This window comes from Aspergillus caelatus (genome assembly GCF_009193585.1).
Source record: "Aspergillus caelatus strain CBS 763.97 unplaced genomic scaffold BDV27scaffold_76, whole genome shotgun sequence".
NCBI lineage: Eukaryota > Fungi > Ascomycota > Eurotiomycetes > Eurotiales > Aspergillaceae > Aspergillus > Aspergillus caelatus.
The window spans coordinates 75,114-87,526 of record NW_022475339.1 but is presented as its reverse complement, the minus strand read 5'-3'; the positions used below and the strand labels follow the sequence as shown (position 1 = coordinate 87,526).

At 48.4% G+C, this 12,413-nt stretch overlaps 4 protein-coding genes across 4 annotated transcripts; 2 read left to right on the top strand and 2 right to left on the bottom strand.

Moving 5' to 3' along the window:
* Positions 1–170: 170 nt before the first annotated feature.
* BDV27DRAFT_171878 (putative rhamnogalacturonate lyase C) lies at positions 171–2,401 on the bottom strand. Its single transcript, XM_032075715.1, has one exon. The coding sequence runs from the start codon at positions 2,239–2,241 to the stop codon at positions 244–246; it is 1,998 nt and encodes a 665-aa protein (XP_031928146.1). The 5' UTR covers positions 2,242–2,401; the 3' UTR covers positions 171–243.
* A 405-nt stretch (positions 2,402–2,806) lies between these two features.
* Positions 2,807–5,960, bottom strand: BDV27DRAFT_144764 (uncharacterized protein; the record flags this gene model as incomplete). Its single annotated transcript, XM_032070298.1, has 5 exons — positions 2,807–3,531; positions 3,607–4,477; positions 4,529–4,594; positions 4,651–5,419; positions 5,470–5,960. 5 exons carry the CDS (start codon positions 5,958–5,960, stop codon positions 2,807–2,809), a joined length of 2,922 nt encoding a protein of 973 aa, XP_031928145.1.
* A 784-nt stretch (positions 5,961–6,744) lies between these two features.
* Positions 6,745–8,621, top strand: BDV27DRAFT_157260 (glycosyl hydrolase; the record flags this gene model as incomplete). The annotated part of the gene is made up of 8 exons (XM_032072474.1): positions 6,745–7,006; positions 7,056–7,144; positions 7,196–7,550; positions 7,612–7,766; positions 7,834–7,943; positions 7,998–8,085; positions 8,145–8,256; positions 8,317–8,621. The coding sequence occupies 8 exons, from the start codon at positions 6,745–6,747 to the stop codon at positions 8,619–8,621; spliced, it is 1,476 nt and encodes a 491-aa protein (XP_031928144.1).
* A 1,618-nt stretch (positions 8,622–10,239) lies between these two features.
* BDV27DRAFT_171874 (major facilitator superfamily domain-containing protein) lies at positions 10,240–12,322 on the top strand (the record flags this gene model as incomplete). The annotated part of the gene is made up of 5 exons (XM_032075714.1): positions 10,240–10,496; positions 10,575–11,188; positions 11,251–11,503; positions 11,575–11,697; positions 11,761–12,322. The coding sequence occupies exons 1-5, from the start codon at positions 10,255–10,257 to the stop codon at positions 12,320–12,322; spliced, it is 1,794 nt and encodes a 597-aa protein (XP_031928143.1). The 5' UTR covers positions 10,240–10,254.
* Positions 12,323–12,413: the final 91 nt, after the last annotated feature.

Genomic DNA, 12,413 nt, shown 5'->3' with positions numbered 1-12,413 from the left:
CTGTATCGAGTTGCGTCATGCTACCGGTTTCCCTTTGTCCTATTGGCGATCTTTAGTCTCCTGACGTTCTTGAATAAGCTTCTTTCAACGGATGCTTAAATTGGCTGCTATGATTTCCGCAAACGGGCCGGCCTAGAACCTAATCTCAAACGCAATAAAGAGCCACTATCGGAAGCCCTAAAAGAACCAACCTCCTGGCTTCGCCGACCCTGTGTACTAGCGTTGATAATATACATTCTTCCATCAATCCAACTCCAACCTCAATGCATCGTACTGCACATAAAGTGAATCCGGCAGTAACGCAGTCTCCGTACTCGACGCATTGAACGGCAAACTCAGAACAAACTCATTCTTCCCTTGTTGGAGATTCTCCACTGGAAACACAAACTTCTGCTCTATATTCTGACAGGAAACAGCACTGCGCACACCGCATGACCCACTCCGCCAGTATGGGATCACCCATGTGGACTCATACCGTCCATTCACATTGACCGTCCACGGAAGGTTGCTATACTTCCCCTCAACGGGCGTCCACTTCGAGTTACCATTTGCGGTCTTCGCACCTGCAATCTGCACAGTGAACGTTGCCGTGCTCGTGCTGCCGAGCTGATCTGCCGTTAAGTCGAATGTCACCGTCCAGTTGTTGACATTGTTGTAGTATGGCTCTGTGCGAAGATGATTTCCCTGAGAGGGGAAGAATGCCCAGTGGATGTAATTGAGGTCTTGAGATGGGTCACTCTCTCCGACGTGGAAGTTGATACCCTCGGGGAAGTCACCTGGATAGTCGTATTTTCCCCAATATATGCGGTATTGTTCTGGTTGCAGCGGTTTGGAAGTATCCAGGGCGTAGCCGTGAAGGTACTCTCCGGATGACTTATCCGGCACACCGATACGCCAGATCTCTTTGCCTGCGCTTTCCTCTTCCCAGATGAAGCTGTGCTCTTCGGACTGCGATTTTGAAACTGTGACGTGGTCTTGGATAAACCACCCGAAGATCTCGTCAGCGTAGATAGTTATTCGGTATGTCCCTTCCACAACACGGGGGATGGTAAAAGTTCCGGACTCGTCCACCTCAGCCCAGTACTGCAGAGACTCCGTGTTGAAAACATTCAGCTGGAAGTCTTGTCCATCCTCGGAAAGCACAATTATCGGCCTCTTTGCGCCTTCGGGCAGCGACACCTTCCCCTTGAATGTGGTCCTCCCAGAAGACGGGGTGAAATTCGGGATATGCTTCGAAATAGTATCATAAAACTCCGCGTTCCATTCCGGATCAGCGTACTTTGCGGCATCAGCCCTCAACTCGCCCAATGTCGTCTCCGAATCTCCCCGGTTAAAGTAGTAGAACTGAGGTCCCCAAGTGCGGTCAAACCCATGCGTGAGGTTTGGCATAGGTGCACCATGGTGACCGGAGACCAAATAATTATACACAATCCCATCGACAACGAGGTCTGAATGGAGTGGACCTCCATAGTACGTCTCAACGGTGTTATGAACTAGCCAAGCACCGAATGTGCTTCCGTCAGAACTAGATGAGCCGTCACCAAACAGTCCATGGACATCGTGGTTGCGCCAGCTCTCTGCCAGACTGTATTTTGTAAAGTAATCAGAATATTCAGAGACATAAGGATCATCGGTAATGTTCCCCATGTAAGTTGTCGCGTCCTGGACTACCAACCCATTGTCGTAAGTGCTGTCAAGGGGTACTGGCCCATAATTACCCTCGCTAGTGGAGAAGTGTGTCCAGAGGTCGGTGTTTGGCCTAAAGAGTGTACGCAATTCCCCAAGACTCCGTAGAAAAGGTGTAGTCTCGTTGAAATACGTAACTCGGGAAAATGCATGGAGTCCTGTCTCTTCGCCCCGGAGGAAGAACCACTGCGATAATGTTTGGTTGGTTTCTTCATATGTAGCGGTCATGTAAACGCCGCCATACGACGTGCCGGTCGAATCTGTGCCGTTGATGAGCTCCAACGTAGCGCCGCTACCTGGTGTCCAGAAGCCCGACGGGATACATGAACAGTCCAGATATGGACCCTTTCCGGTGTTGCCGTCTACTGGTCCAAGTAAATCTTGGTTGTCTAGTAGGACGTCAACGATATGACCGTTAGATTTAGCCAAAGCGATGGCGAAGCGGTCATTGGCGAGATTGAAGTGTGTAGAGTTCTCGGATGTTGTTAGGAGTGCTGTGGAATGGCTTGCGAGGCAAGCTAGGAAGGACAATGCCTTCCGTGAAGGGAGGAGCATTTTTGTTTGTGTATTTATTGGTAGCACAAAGGTTGACTTTGTATACTACTCGGTTATCGTTGATTAGACGCGTAGCTGGTTCAATTTAAAGATAGAAAATATAACAGCTTCGGGTGGTGGGCATCTACAGCCCGAGGACCGTGTATACGGGGTAGCTCACTCCGGAGACTACATTATCAAACATGCGGGGAATTATGCGGAGGTGGAGGCGCGTATAGGAGCTCGATCCTTGAATGTAAGAAATCCCACAAGCCGAGCTGACTATTTGGTCTCCCATTTGTGGAATATTCCTTGCCAAGGCGCCGTGTGTATGAGACTTGGCTACGAATGTAGGGAATGATGATGCAAAGAATTTGCTTCGGTACTGGATCGCCCGAAGTTTATAGAAGTTTACCGACAGACTAGTCGACTATCTGGGGTGCTGCATCCTTTAGTCCGGCTGCCGAGCTGGTCATACCACTGCCAGCTCAAAGGCCGTGATTCAGGGCTTTCTCTCCCCAACACCACTAGAGTCTTCTGCATCGTAACTACACAAATTCGACAAATTACATGAAGCCTCCCAGGCTCAACCCACTAGTGCACTCTCTGGTGGGCCGAGATAGCTATCCAAATGCCCTTCTAGCGCAAGAACAATCTTCTCCAGATATACCTCTGGCGAATTCACCCTCCACTTGAGTGTATGCAGACCCTGTTCAAGAGCTGCAATCTCAATATTCCTCGTCCAAACATGGTCCGCCACTGCCTCGGTCCATCCAGGAGGCGTATCCCCCGCCTCTTGAGGCTCACCCAGTAGTCTTGTGAAGTTCGCCTCTTGACCATCGATTGATAACGAGAATTTCATCGGTAGGTTTGGATCCGTGTCCAGGGCGCCATTGACGTATACAGTCGCATTGAATGATTTAGTCGAGTTGAAGAGATAGAAATCGTACTCAACCCACGCTGACTTTGCATTTTCTTCAGATTCTCGAGCTTGCATGTACGGCCGGAGTGCGATGGATCCGGACCGAGCTCGCGACCCTAGATACGGAATATGTTTGAAAGATACAGTATCCGATGAGAAGCGTTGGAAATGTTGGCCTTCGATGGAAACGAAGCTGCCTGACTCAGGGAACCCGGTGAAGTTGGTCGGGACGCGGTGGTTGCGGATTGGGATGTGGATTAGATCAAAATACGGAGGAGACGGTTCCCATTCTACACGTAGCTGAATTGTCTCGGTAAAGTTGGTTGGGACGGCGGTCCAGTCGATCGAGACTTCGAGGTACTCCTCGGGGTGTTCTTTCGAGAGTATGCCTGATGTCTGGGAGACCTGAATCCATGAATAGGGTGTCGAGATAGACCATTTGAACGGCTTGCGATGGTCGCCACGATGGAAGAGCTCAATGAGCCGTGAATTTGGACCGTAGGGATCCATAAGCGGGAGTACTGGTGAAAAGCCTTCCTCAGTTGGTAGGGAAGGATTGATAGACCCACAGATCCGACCTTGGCGATAAGCACTAAGCGACTGCTCGACGTAGATACCCAGGTTGCCAAACGCGTAATCGAAGTTCTGTCGTAGCTGCACATACGATAGATTTGCGACGACGTCGCGTGATGAGGGACGCCAGTCTGCAATGCCCATATCAAACTTGGGTGTCGACATGATGCCCTCCCATTTGCCATCTGCAAGGTTGTCATACTCCAATGTCAAGTCATAATCTTCCTCAAAGTACTCTAGTACCTCTCCCGCTACCATGTTGGCTGAGTTACGGCGTTCGAAGCTGTATTGGCGGTTTTTGCCCTGGCCAAGCATTATCTGGTAGTAGTTGAATCCCGCTGTCACGGGATAAGTTAGGAGATGATAGCAGGCATCGTGGCGCTCGATAGGTAAGGAATGCTGAATGTTTTGTGCTTTCTCGGCCAGCTTTCTCCACTGATCGAGCACCTGCTCGGCCTCTCGGAAGTTGAGGATGGAATATGTCGTTGGTTCCAGCATTTCAAATTTGCGCAGACCCGCTAGGTGGCTATATTCCATCAAAGCCGATGAAATCTGGTCGGAGTACTTATCACCAAAATCTCGCGTGGCTAGAGCTTTGAGGTATAAGGGAATGGTGTCAAAATCGAACCGGGACGCATTCCACGCAAGATCCAGGGCGAATGAGAGAGGAATTTCCATAGGCTTGATGTCGCCAACATTGATGACCCAAACTCTGTCGGCTCCACGCTCGTAGGCTTGTGACAGCTCCTTGTATACCTTGGGCTATAGAGGTTTAGACAATAGTTTCCTTGAATGAGATACCAGGCGACTAACCAGATTGTTGTTGTTTTGCCATTTCCAGCTCTTGGGTCTACCAACATAGTCGAAGTGATAGTAAAGCTGAGAACCTAGTTAGAAGAAAAATAGTATTATTAGAGAACTGAGGAGTAGCTTACACCAATACCACCAGGTCGCTGTCGCTCCTCCTCTGTGGGCAGCCGTTGGACATTGCCCCAATTATCATCGGGGAATATCAATGTCACATCGTCTGGAGGAACAAGACCAGCGGTGTAATACGTCATAACCTCTTTGTACACTGTCCATGCCTGTAGAGAGGTATTGTTTCCATGGTACTTAGCAAGCAGCTGTCTTTGAGTGCTAAACACATCCCTCAGCACTGCGATAGGATCGTCCGCTTCGATAGGACTATCATTTTCTCCGCGCATGCCTAGTGTAAAGTAAGTTTCATTATCACCCGCACGCCTAACACCTTCTTCCATGAACTTGACTACGTTCTCCTTGTTGTTAACCCAGTCCCAGGCGCCCTTTGTTGGTTCTATCTTCCACTCATTCGGAGAGCACTGCATTGGCTCAGTGTGGCTAGTTGATAGAACAATCCCATAATCATCCGCAAGCTGTTGATTACGCAGGTCATCCGTGAAGAAGCTTCTACCAGGAGTAGGAATGAAGGATCCCCACATAGCCGGCCACAGAAAGTTGGCTTTCAGACGGACTAGCAGATCAAAGACGTGTTCGTAGAACTCAGCATTGAAGGTATAGTCGTCCACATTGGCATGCTTTGCCCACCAGCCTGTCAGAGCGGGTGCTTCATCGTTAATGAAGATACCGCGGTACTTGACGCTAGGCTCACCCTGTGTTGTGGTTTTGTTCAAGGCATACATCGTCTTGTGCTTCGTGACTGGAACATCGGCCCACCAATGGAGCCTATGGGTTTGGTTAGCCTTGGTGGATAGATGAGCCAGAATGTAACTCACGGGGATTTTCCAATTTGCTCCGAGAGCGTAAAGACACCGAACATAGTTCCTCTCTTGTCACTACCAACAATTGCGAGAGCATGTTTGATCCCAGGTAGAGGACTATCGATAAGAACAGTGCGAAAGCTCTCCCATTTACCACGGATATCATCAACATTGATCTTGCCATTCTCTTCAAGCCGTGATACAAGTGGCGAGTCGACTGTTGCCGCGATAATAATTAACCCAGTAGACGGCTCATCTTCAACAACGGATGCAGTTTCATCCCAAACGAGCACGCGACGCTTGACATCAGTGACTTCTTCCAGGTCACCGGCTAAACTGTCTGCAGCAATCTTGACACCCACAGGATCGCTTGCATCTCGCAATATTGGAGCATTGCCAAATTCAATGGAACCGTCGATATATTCGAAGGCAACTAGGTTCTCCTCCAATAGTGCCAACGCAAGTCCATGTAGGAATAGGATGACTAGGGCGTAGAAACCCTTCATTTTGCTGTTCTGACTAATCCGGTCAGGGTTTCCCGCGGAAATGGTAGCAAGTCCTAATGGATTCCCATTGTCTATTACCCAAGCCAAGTAGAATTCCATGAGAGCAATGATATAGCAACACCCAGCTACATAGGGCTAGAACAAGATAACATGCTGCCCCCACGCTTAAGGACCCTAACAACATGGCGAAGACTTGATTCGTGGAAGAAGATATACCGAATCCTCTATGCCGCTTAACTAATACGGAGCTATGGCAAGACCCTACCTTTACAGCATATCATTCGTCCGCTTAGCATGAAGTGAACGGTGGCCAGACAATTATCATCTAAGTAATGACGCCGCAATGCTTGGCTTTGGGTAAGGTACGGGGTTCCAAGATATTTCCCCACACACTAGCTAGAACCCCTCAATGGGTCTTGCCTGAAGTTAGACTCTTGTCTATCTTCTTTACTAGATCGGTTGCAAGCCGGGTACAGCTTTTCTGCTTGGCAGTCGGCTATTGAGCAATAACGGATTAAGTCGCCACGATGTCTACCCGAATTACATGAGGTCTGAGATGAATGAACTTTTCGCTCGGGGTAGTGCTCCGCCGATATTGAGGGGTAGAGTTGAACTCTAATAGCTAGGGTCAAGGAGGCTGCATAGTAGGTTTAGATGGCTTTTATGGCGTATAGGATAAAGACTATACATAGGACCCTGTGTCAATGGTAGCACCCAGTTTTCCTCGCCACACATCCCTTATCTCATTTGGTAGCACCGTGAAGTGTATGATAACTGAGACATCATGGCTGTTCGAAGATTCGCCTCGACTCTCCTAGCACTTGCTGCTTGTGCTAATGCTAAATGGATTGTTCCTGGCGCACGATGGCACGATACCAACGGCAACATTTTCAATGCTCATGCCGGAGGACTTTGCATTGATCAGGTGACTGGCAAGTTCTACTGGTTCGGGGAGTACAAAGTCGAGGGTCAAGTTGAAGGTGGTGGGGTCTCTGTCTATAGCTCTGACGACCTTGCAACTTGGGAGTCGCACGGGCTCGCTCTCGGTGAGCTCCGAGTTTCCAAAGGATGGACAGACACTTTAACACGTCATAGAGCCCATTGAGAACCATACCTATATCTCACCGCACAATCGCATCCAGCGCCCGAAGGTGTTATACAGCGAAGAAACCGGCCAATATCATGTAAGGCCCGCCTTCATTGCCCAAACAAAAAAGCTGCTAAGTATCGGATAGATGTGGTGGCACGCCGATGATGACAAGTACTCTTGGCTCCTCCAAGGTCATGCAACAGCCGACAATATTGACGGCCCTTATACCTTTGTGGATGCTACCTCTCCCTTGGGTAATTGGTCCCAAGATTTTGGCGCGTTTACGGATTACAAATCTGGTCACTCGTATGCCCTCTATTCGAACGGTGATAACGTTGAGGGCCGCGACGTCTATCTGAGCAAATTCAATAGCAACCTCACAGCTGTTGAGGAGGTTACTTACCGATTTCCTAAGTATGACTTTGAGGCACCTACTATCCTACAAACGGAGAATAGTTACTACGCACTTATGAGCCATAAGACTGGGTATCGGCCTAATAGTATGTCCTTACTTATCTAGTTAGGGAATGTTGTGAGACTGTAGACTGATGTATTTTGCAGATGTGGTAGCATTCCGCGCTGACAAGCTCGAGGGCCCCTGGTCTCAGCCATTCTTCGTTTCCCCGGCATATACCCGTACATTCAGTACGCAGTCTGGGTTCTCTTGGAGAATTCAGGGGACTAAGAAGACTACGTACTTGTATATGGCCGACCAAGTATGTCTTTTACCTTACTTGATTAGTTGCAATAGCCTAGCGCTGACCCGATTTAACAATCCTGTAGTGGGACATGAACTCGCTCTGGGAGAGTCGTAATGTATGGCTTCCTATTGAGATCGATGATCGAGAGGGTAGCTTGAAGGTCGTCTGGCACGACGTTTACGATCTGAACGTGTAAGTGCATGCTCAACGTCTTTCCTAGTGTTTGTATTGATTTTGTATGCGTAGTAAAACGGGTGAATGGAAGCCCATCAAGGGAGAGACATATATCTCCAAACATGCAAAGACCGCCGGAGATGCGTACCTACAAGAGGCAGTAAGTTCATCACAGCATACATATAAACTGACTTGTAAACTCACGGGCCTTTACTTCAGACATTCGCTAGTGGAAACCGAATCGCTACCGGCATTTACGGCAATGGCAGCACAATCACCTTCACTGTGCAAGGCCAAGGTCAAGACCAATGGGTATCATTCTACCACCAAAGTATGTTGTTCCCTCCTCTCTTCCCCAAACCAAGTCCACACTTACTAACCGACCCCTCAGACATTGACGACATGGGTTTCGGTGATCAACCAATGGGCCAGCCTGACCGCATAAACGGCACCTGGCAACTCCGGCGGATCAGCAGCGTGGTAGTGAACGGTGATACAGAGAACGTACGCACATTGTACCAGAAGGATACGCATAAGGGTATTATTCTCTCCACGCCGCTTTTATTGCCATTGAAGAAAGGCGAGAATACAATTACGGTTGGCGGGTTGTGGAATGGGTTTGATTTCAAGGGGGCAGATTTGGATCGGATTGTGGTTTATCCCCCGGAAGGGGCGAAGAAGAGGTGGTTCTGGTAAATTAGTGAGGGGATAGATAGCATCAAACTGTTTGTTAGGCTCTTGACCTAACAGGGGTTCTTCCTGTTACACCTAGAGCTTGCCCTACAGATTTATGACAACCTAGCTGTAAGATGAATATTGAGTACATTATCTATAAATCGTATTTAATCTGACCCCATCGACAAGTCCCTTAATACATCAGTGGTGTACTACCTGCCTCATTCTTGTATTCTGGATCAGCACCCTTTTTCGAGCAGCAGCCCAACGAGGTCTCCGTGTCCATGACGAGAAGCAAGTTCAGGAAGTGTGTTGCCGTCCCAATATTTGCCCCCGGCGTCAGCACCCTTTTCAAGCAGGAGCTTCACTATACCTGCATAGCCCCATCTGACAGCAGACATCAATGGTGTAGCACGAATATTAGATTTGCACTCCATGTCGGCACCCTTTTCAAGTAGCAGCTCAACCACACCCTCATGCCCTTTTATAACAGCACATCCAAGTGGTGTTTGACCCTCACAATCTCTAGATTCTATATCAGAACCTTTCTCAAGTAACAGCTTAACCACATCCACATGCCCTTCCTTAGCAGCACATCCAAGTGGGGTCCGTCTGTTACCATCTCTAGATTCTGGTCGGAAGAACAATATGTGCAAGCTGCAAAATCGAATCTACCTTTAGCCCAATCCCATTGAGAAAATATTCGAAGCGCACAGTTTCATTTCCAGAGGTGTGGTCTCGACAGATCATAGATTCCGCGCAGTACTCATATTGGAGCCAGACTGGAAGCAGAGTGGCTGCCCCACTCACCTGATGGCCTTGTGAGCAGCATCTGGCCCTTGGTTGAGAAGGCTAATCACGATCTACCTGTTGAGGCCAACATATCAAAGGACCGCATTTTGGTTGCGTCCATTGATAGCCCCTTCCCAACGACAGCAAAAGGAACCGTATAGCGTTGTGCTTTGTTGGAGGATTATCAAGAGGAGATCAGTGCCGTATCAAATGTTTAAATCACGTTCCGACAGAAGAGGTTGGTTAGAATTTAGCCGAAGTATCCATCCCGTAGAGTTTTGGCACTAGGAGGTGCGTGCTTCGAGAAGCACTGGTGAGTGCCCCAAAGCACTCACAGCTAACTCACGTGGTACACTCGCTACAACATTGCATGACTCGACTAACTTTTAACTTTTGCCCTACATTACACTTTTGTTCTTGATTCCTCGGGATCATCCTGGAGCTGGGAAGTACCTAATAATTCTACTATTTCCTGGAGGCATTATATTTTATGTACTGCCTTTTGACTTGCACATCACTTGGCTCACCAATATAAAAAGGTATCTAAGTACTCCGTGGACTGCCTCCGTTTTCGGATCCTTGGCGCCAATCCCGCTTTTCGTATTTTAGTTACATACTAACATTGCGCAACCCCACTGTATAATACATTATTGGGCAATATGTTCGCGTATATCTTATCTGATCATCTGATAGGGGGGCGTATATGCAAGTGCTTATTGTTGTGGCGCTCTCGGATCCTAGACTGAGACTGGAGAGCCCTGTAAATCCCTCACATATTTGAACTTCGTCTGTTTGTCCGCTCTCCCCATACCACGTCAACAACCTTATCCTAAATTTCCCTGTGTTTCTGCATCCGTCAGCCATGAGCGGTGTTCCTTCCGATGGCAGACCAAAAGCCATCGTGCCGAATCAGATTGAACCTGTTAGCAGTACGGGGGCCGATCCGGAAAAAAATGGGGGGGTTGATCGCATCGTCCATGAGCCTCCTAGAGATGGTGTGAGTATCTCAGACAAGGATTCTACTGTGTTTCAGGGCGGCGTTCAGCGAGTGAGAGCCATTACTTCGTTATGGTCCAAGAATACGATGTGGCTTATGTTCATCTTGTAAGTCTTGCTCTCAATTGATCTTGAGTTTCAGCCACATTATGCGCTCGTATGAGGCAAAGGCTTACTCTCATGCAGACTTTACCTTGTCTCTTTCGTCGACATGCTTTTAGTCTCCGTCCAAACTTCGCTCAATCCATACATCACTTCGTCATTCCATAAGCATGGGTTACTCACAGTGGTCAGCATCATGTCCACCATTCTGGGCGGTTCCTCAAAACTCACTCTGGCCAAAATAATTGATATCTGGGGACGTGTGGAAGGCTTTCTTTTTATGCTCCTAATTGTCGTGATAGGCCTAATAATGAAGGCGACCTGCAAAAATATCGAAACCTACGTGGCCGCACATACACTATATTGGGTGGGACATATTGGTATGATGTATGTAGTAGATATCATGCTGGCAGACATGACAACCCTCAAAAACCGAATGATTATGCTCGGTATCAACGGAACGCCCAGCATCGCGAGCACGTTTGCTGGGCCCAGGATCGCAAGTTTATTCTACAACAATCTCAACTTTCGTTGGGCTTTTGGCGCTTTCGCAATTATGACTGCTGGTACCTCTATCCCTGTTGTGGGTGTTATGCTACACATGCAGCGGAGAGCCCAAAAGGTTGGTACTCTCGAGAAGAGGGTCTCGGAGAGGACTTGGTGGCAATCTATCATCTACTATTTCATCGAATTTGATGGTGCGTGTTGCCTTTGCATCTCATGCTTAAGTTACTACTTGTGACTAACCAAAGATCTCTAGTGGTTGGAATTGTGTTGATTACGGCGGTTTTTTCCTTGATTCTTCTCCCCTTCAGCCTTGCCTCGTATGCCCCTAATGGATGGGCAAGTGGGTATATCATTGCGATGGAAGTGCTCGGGGTGGTTTGCATCCCTGCATTCTATGCATGGGAGAGATACCTTTCCCCCGTCCAATTCCTCCCTTGGAAATACTTAAAGGAACCCACGATCATTGGTTCCTGTCTTCTGTACTGCGTTATGTTCATCTCTTGCTTGTAAGTCTTCTACTCCGCCACCCATAGGAAACCACCCTCCATGTTGAATGCATTGGTAACAAACAAACCAGCACCTGGAACAGCTACTTCAGCTCCTACCTCCAAGTCGTCCACCGACTAGACATAACAACAGCCAACTACGTCCTGAACGCCTTCTCCCTAACCTCCTACATCTTCAGCCCAATTTTCGGCCTGTAAGACCATTAGCCCCTCACCCTGACCCTATCGTCTCAAAAGCAAAGACCTAACAAGAATAGTCTAATCCGCTACACCGGTGAATTCAAATGGACCGTCTTCACCGGCATCCCCATCCTCCTCCTCGGCACTGCCCTCCTAATCCCGTTTCGCCAACCCGACACCCACGTCGGCATCCTAACCATGACCCAAATCCTCGTGGGTCTGGGCACATGCATATTCACCGTCTGCGGCCAACTAGCCATCATGGCACCAGTAACACACCAAGAGATCGCCGTCGTCGTCGCTATCTGGGGATTATTCGGGTCGATCGGTGCAGCCGTTGGATCTGCCATCGCCGGTGGAATGTGGAATAATATCCTGCCCGGTGAACTGTACAAAAGGCTCCCCGAGGAGACCAAGAATATCAGTGCCACTATCTTCAGTGATATGGTCATGCAGATGTCGTATGCGGATGGGTCACCAGAGAGAGAAGCTATTGTGGGTGCTTATGCGGATGTACAGAGGAAGATGGTTATTGCGGGTGTTTGTTTCGTTCCGCTTTGTATTGGGTGTGTTTGGTTTTGGAAGGATATTAATGTCAAGAAGTTGGACAGGGAGCAGACTAGGGGAAATGTTTGGTAATATGGTGTAGTTTCAAGTAAGTAGATGGGACTGGAATGTTAAAGCTCAGTCTGAGTACTATGTTATGATGGGAGTCAGTCGCCGTGCTATT

What these genes read in the sequence shown, in the direction of transcription:
- BDV27DRAFT_171878 (XM_032075715.1), bottom strand. Translation starts at nt 2,241, where the DNA reads ATGCTCCTCCCTTCACGGAAGGCATTGTCCTTCCTAGCTTGCCTCGCA.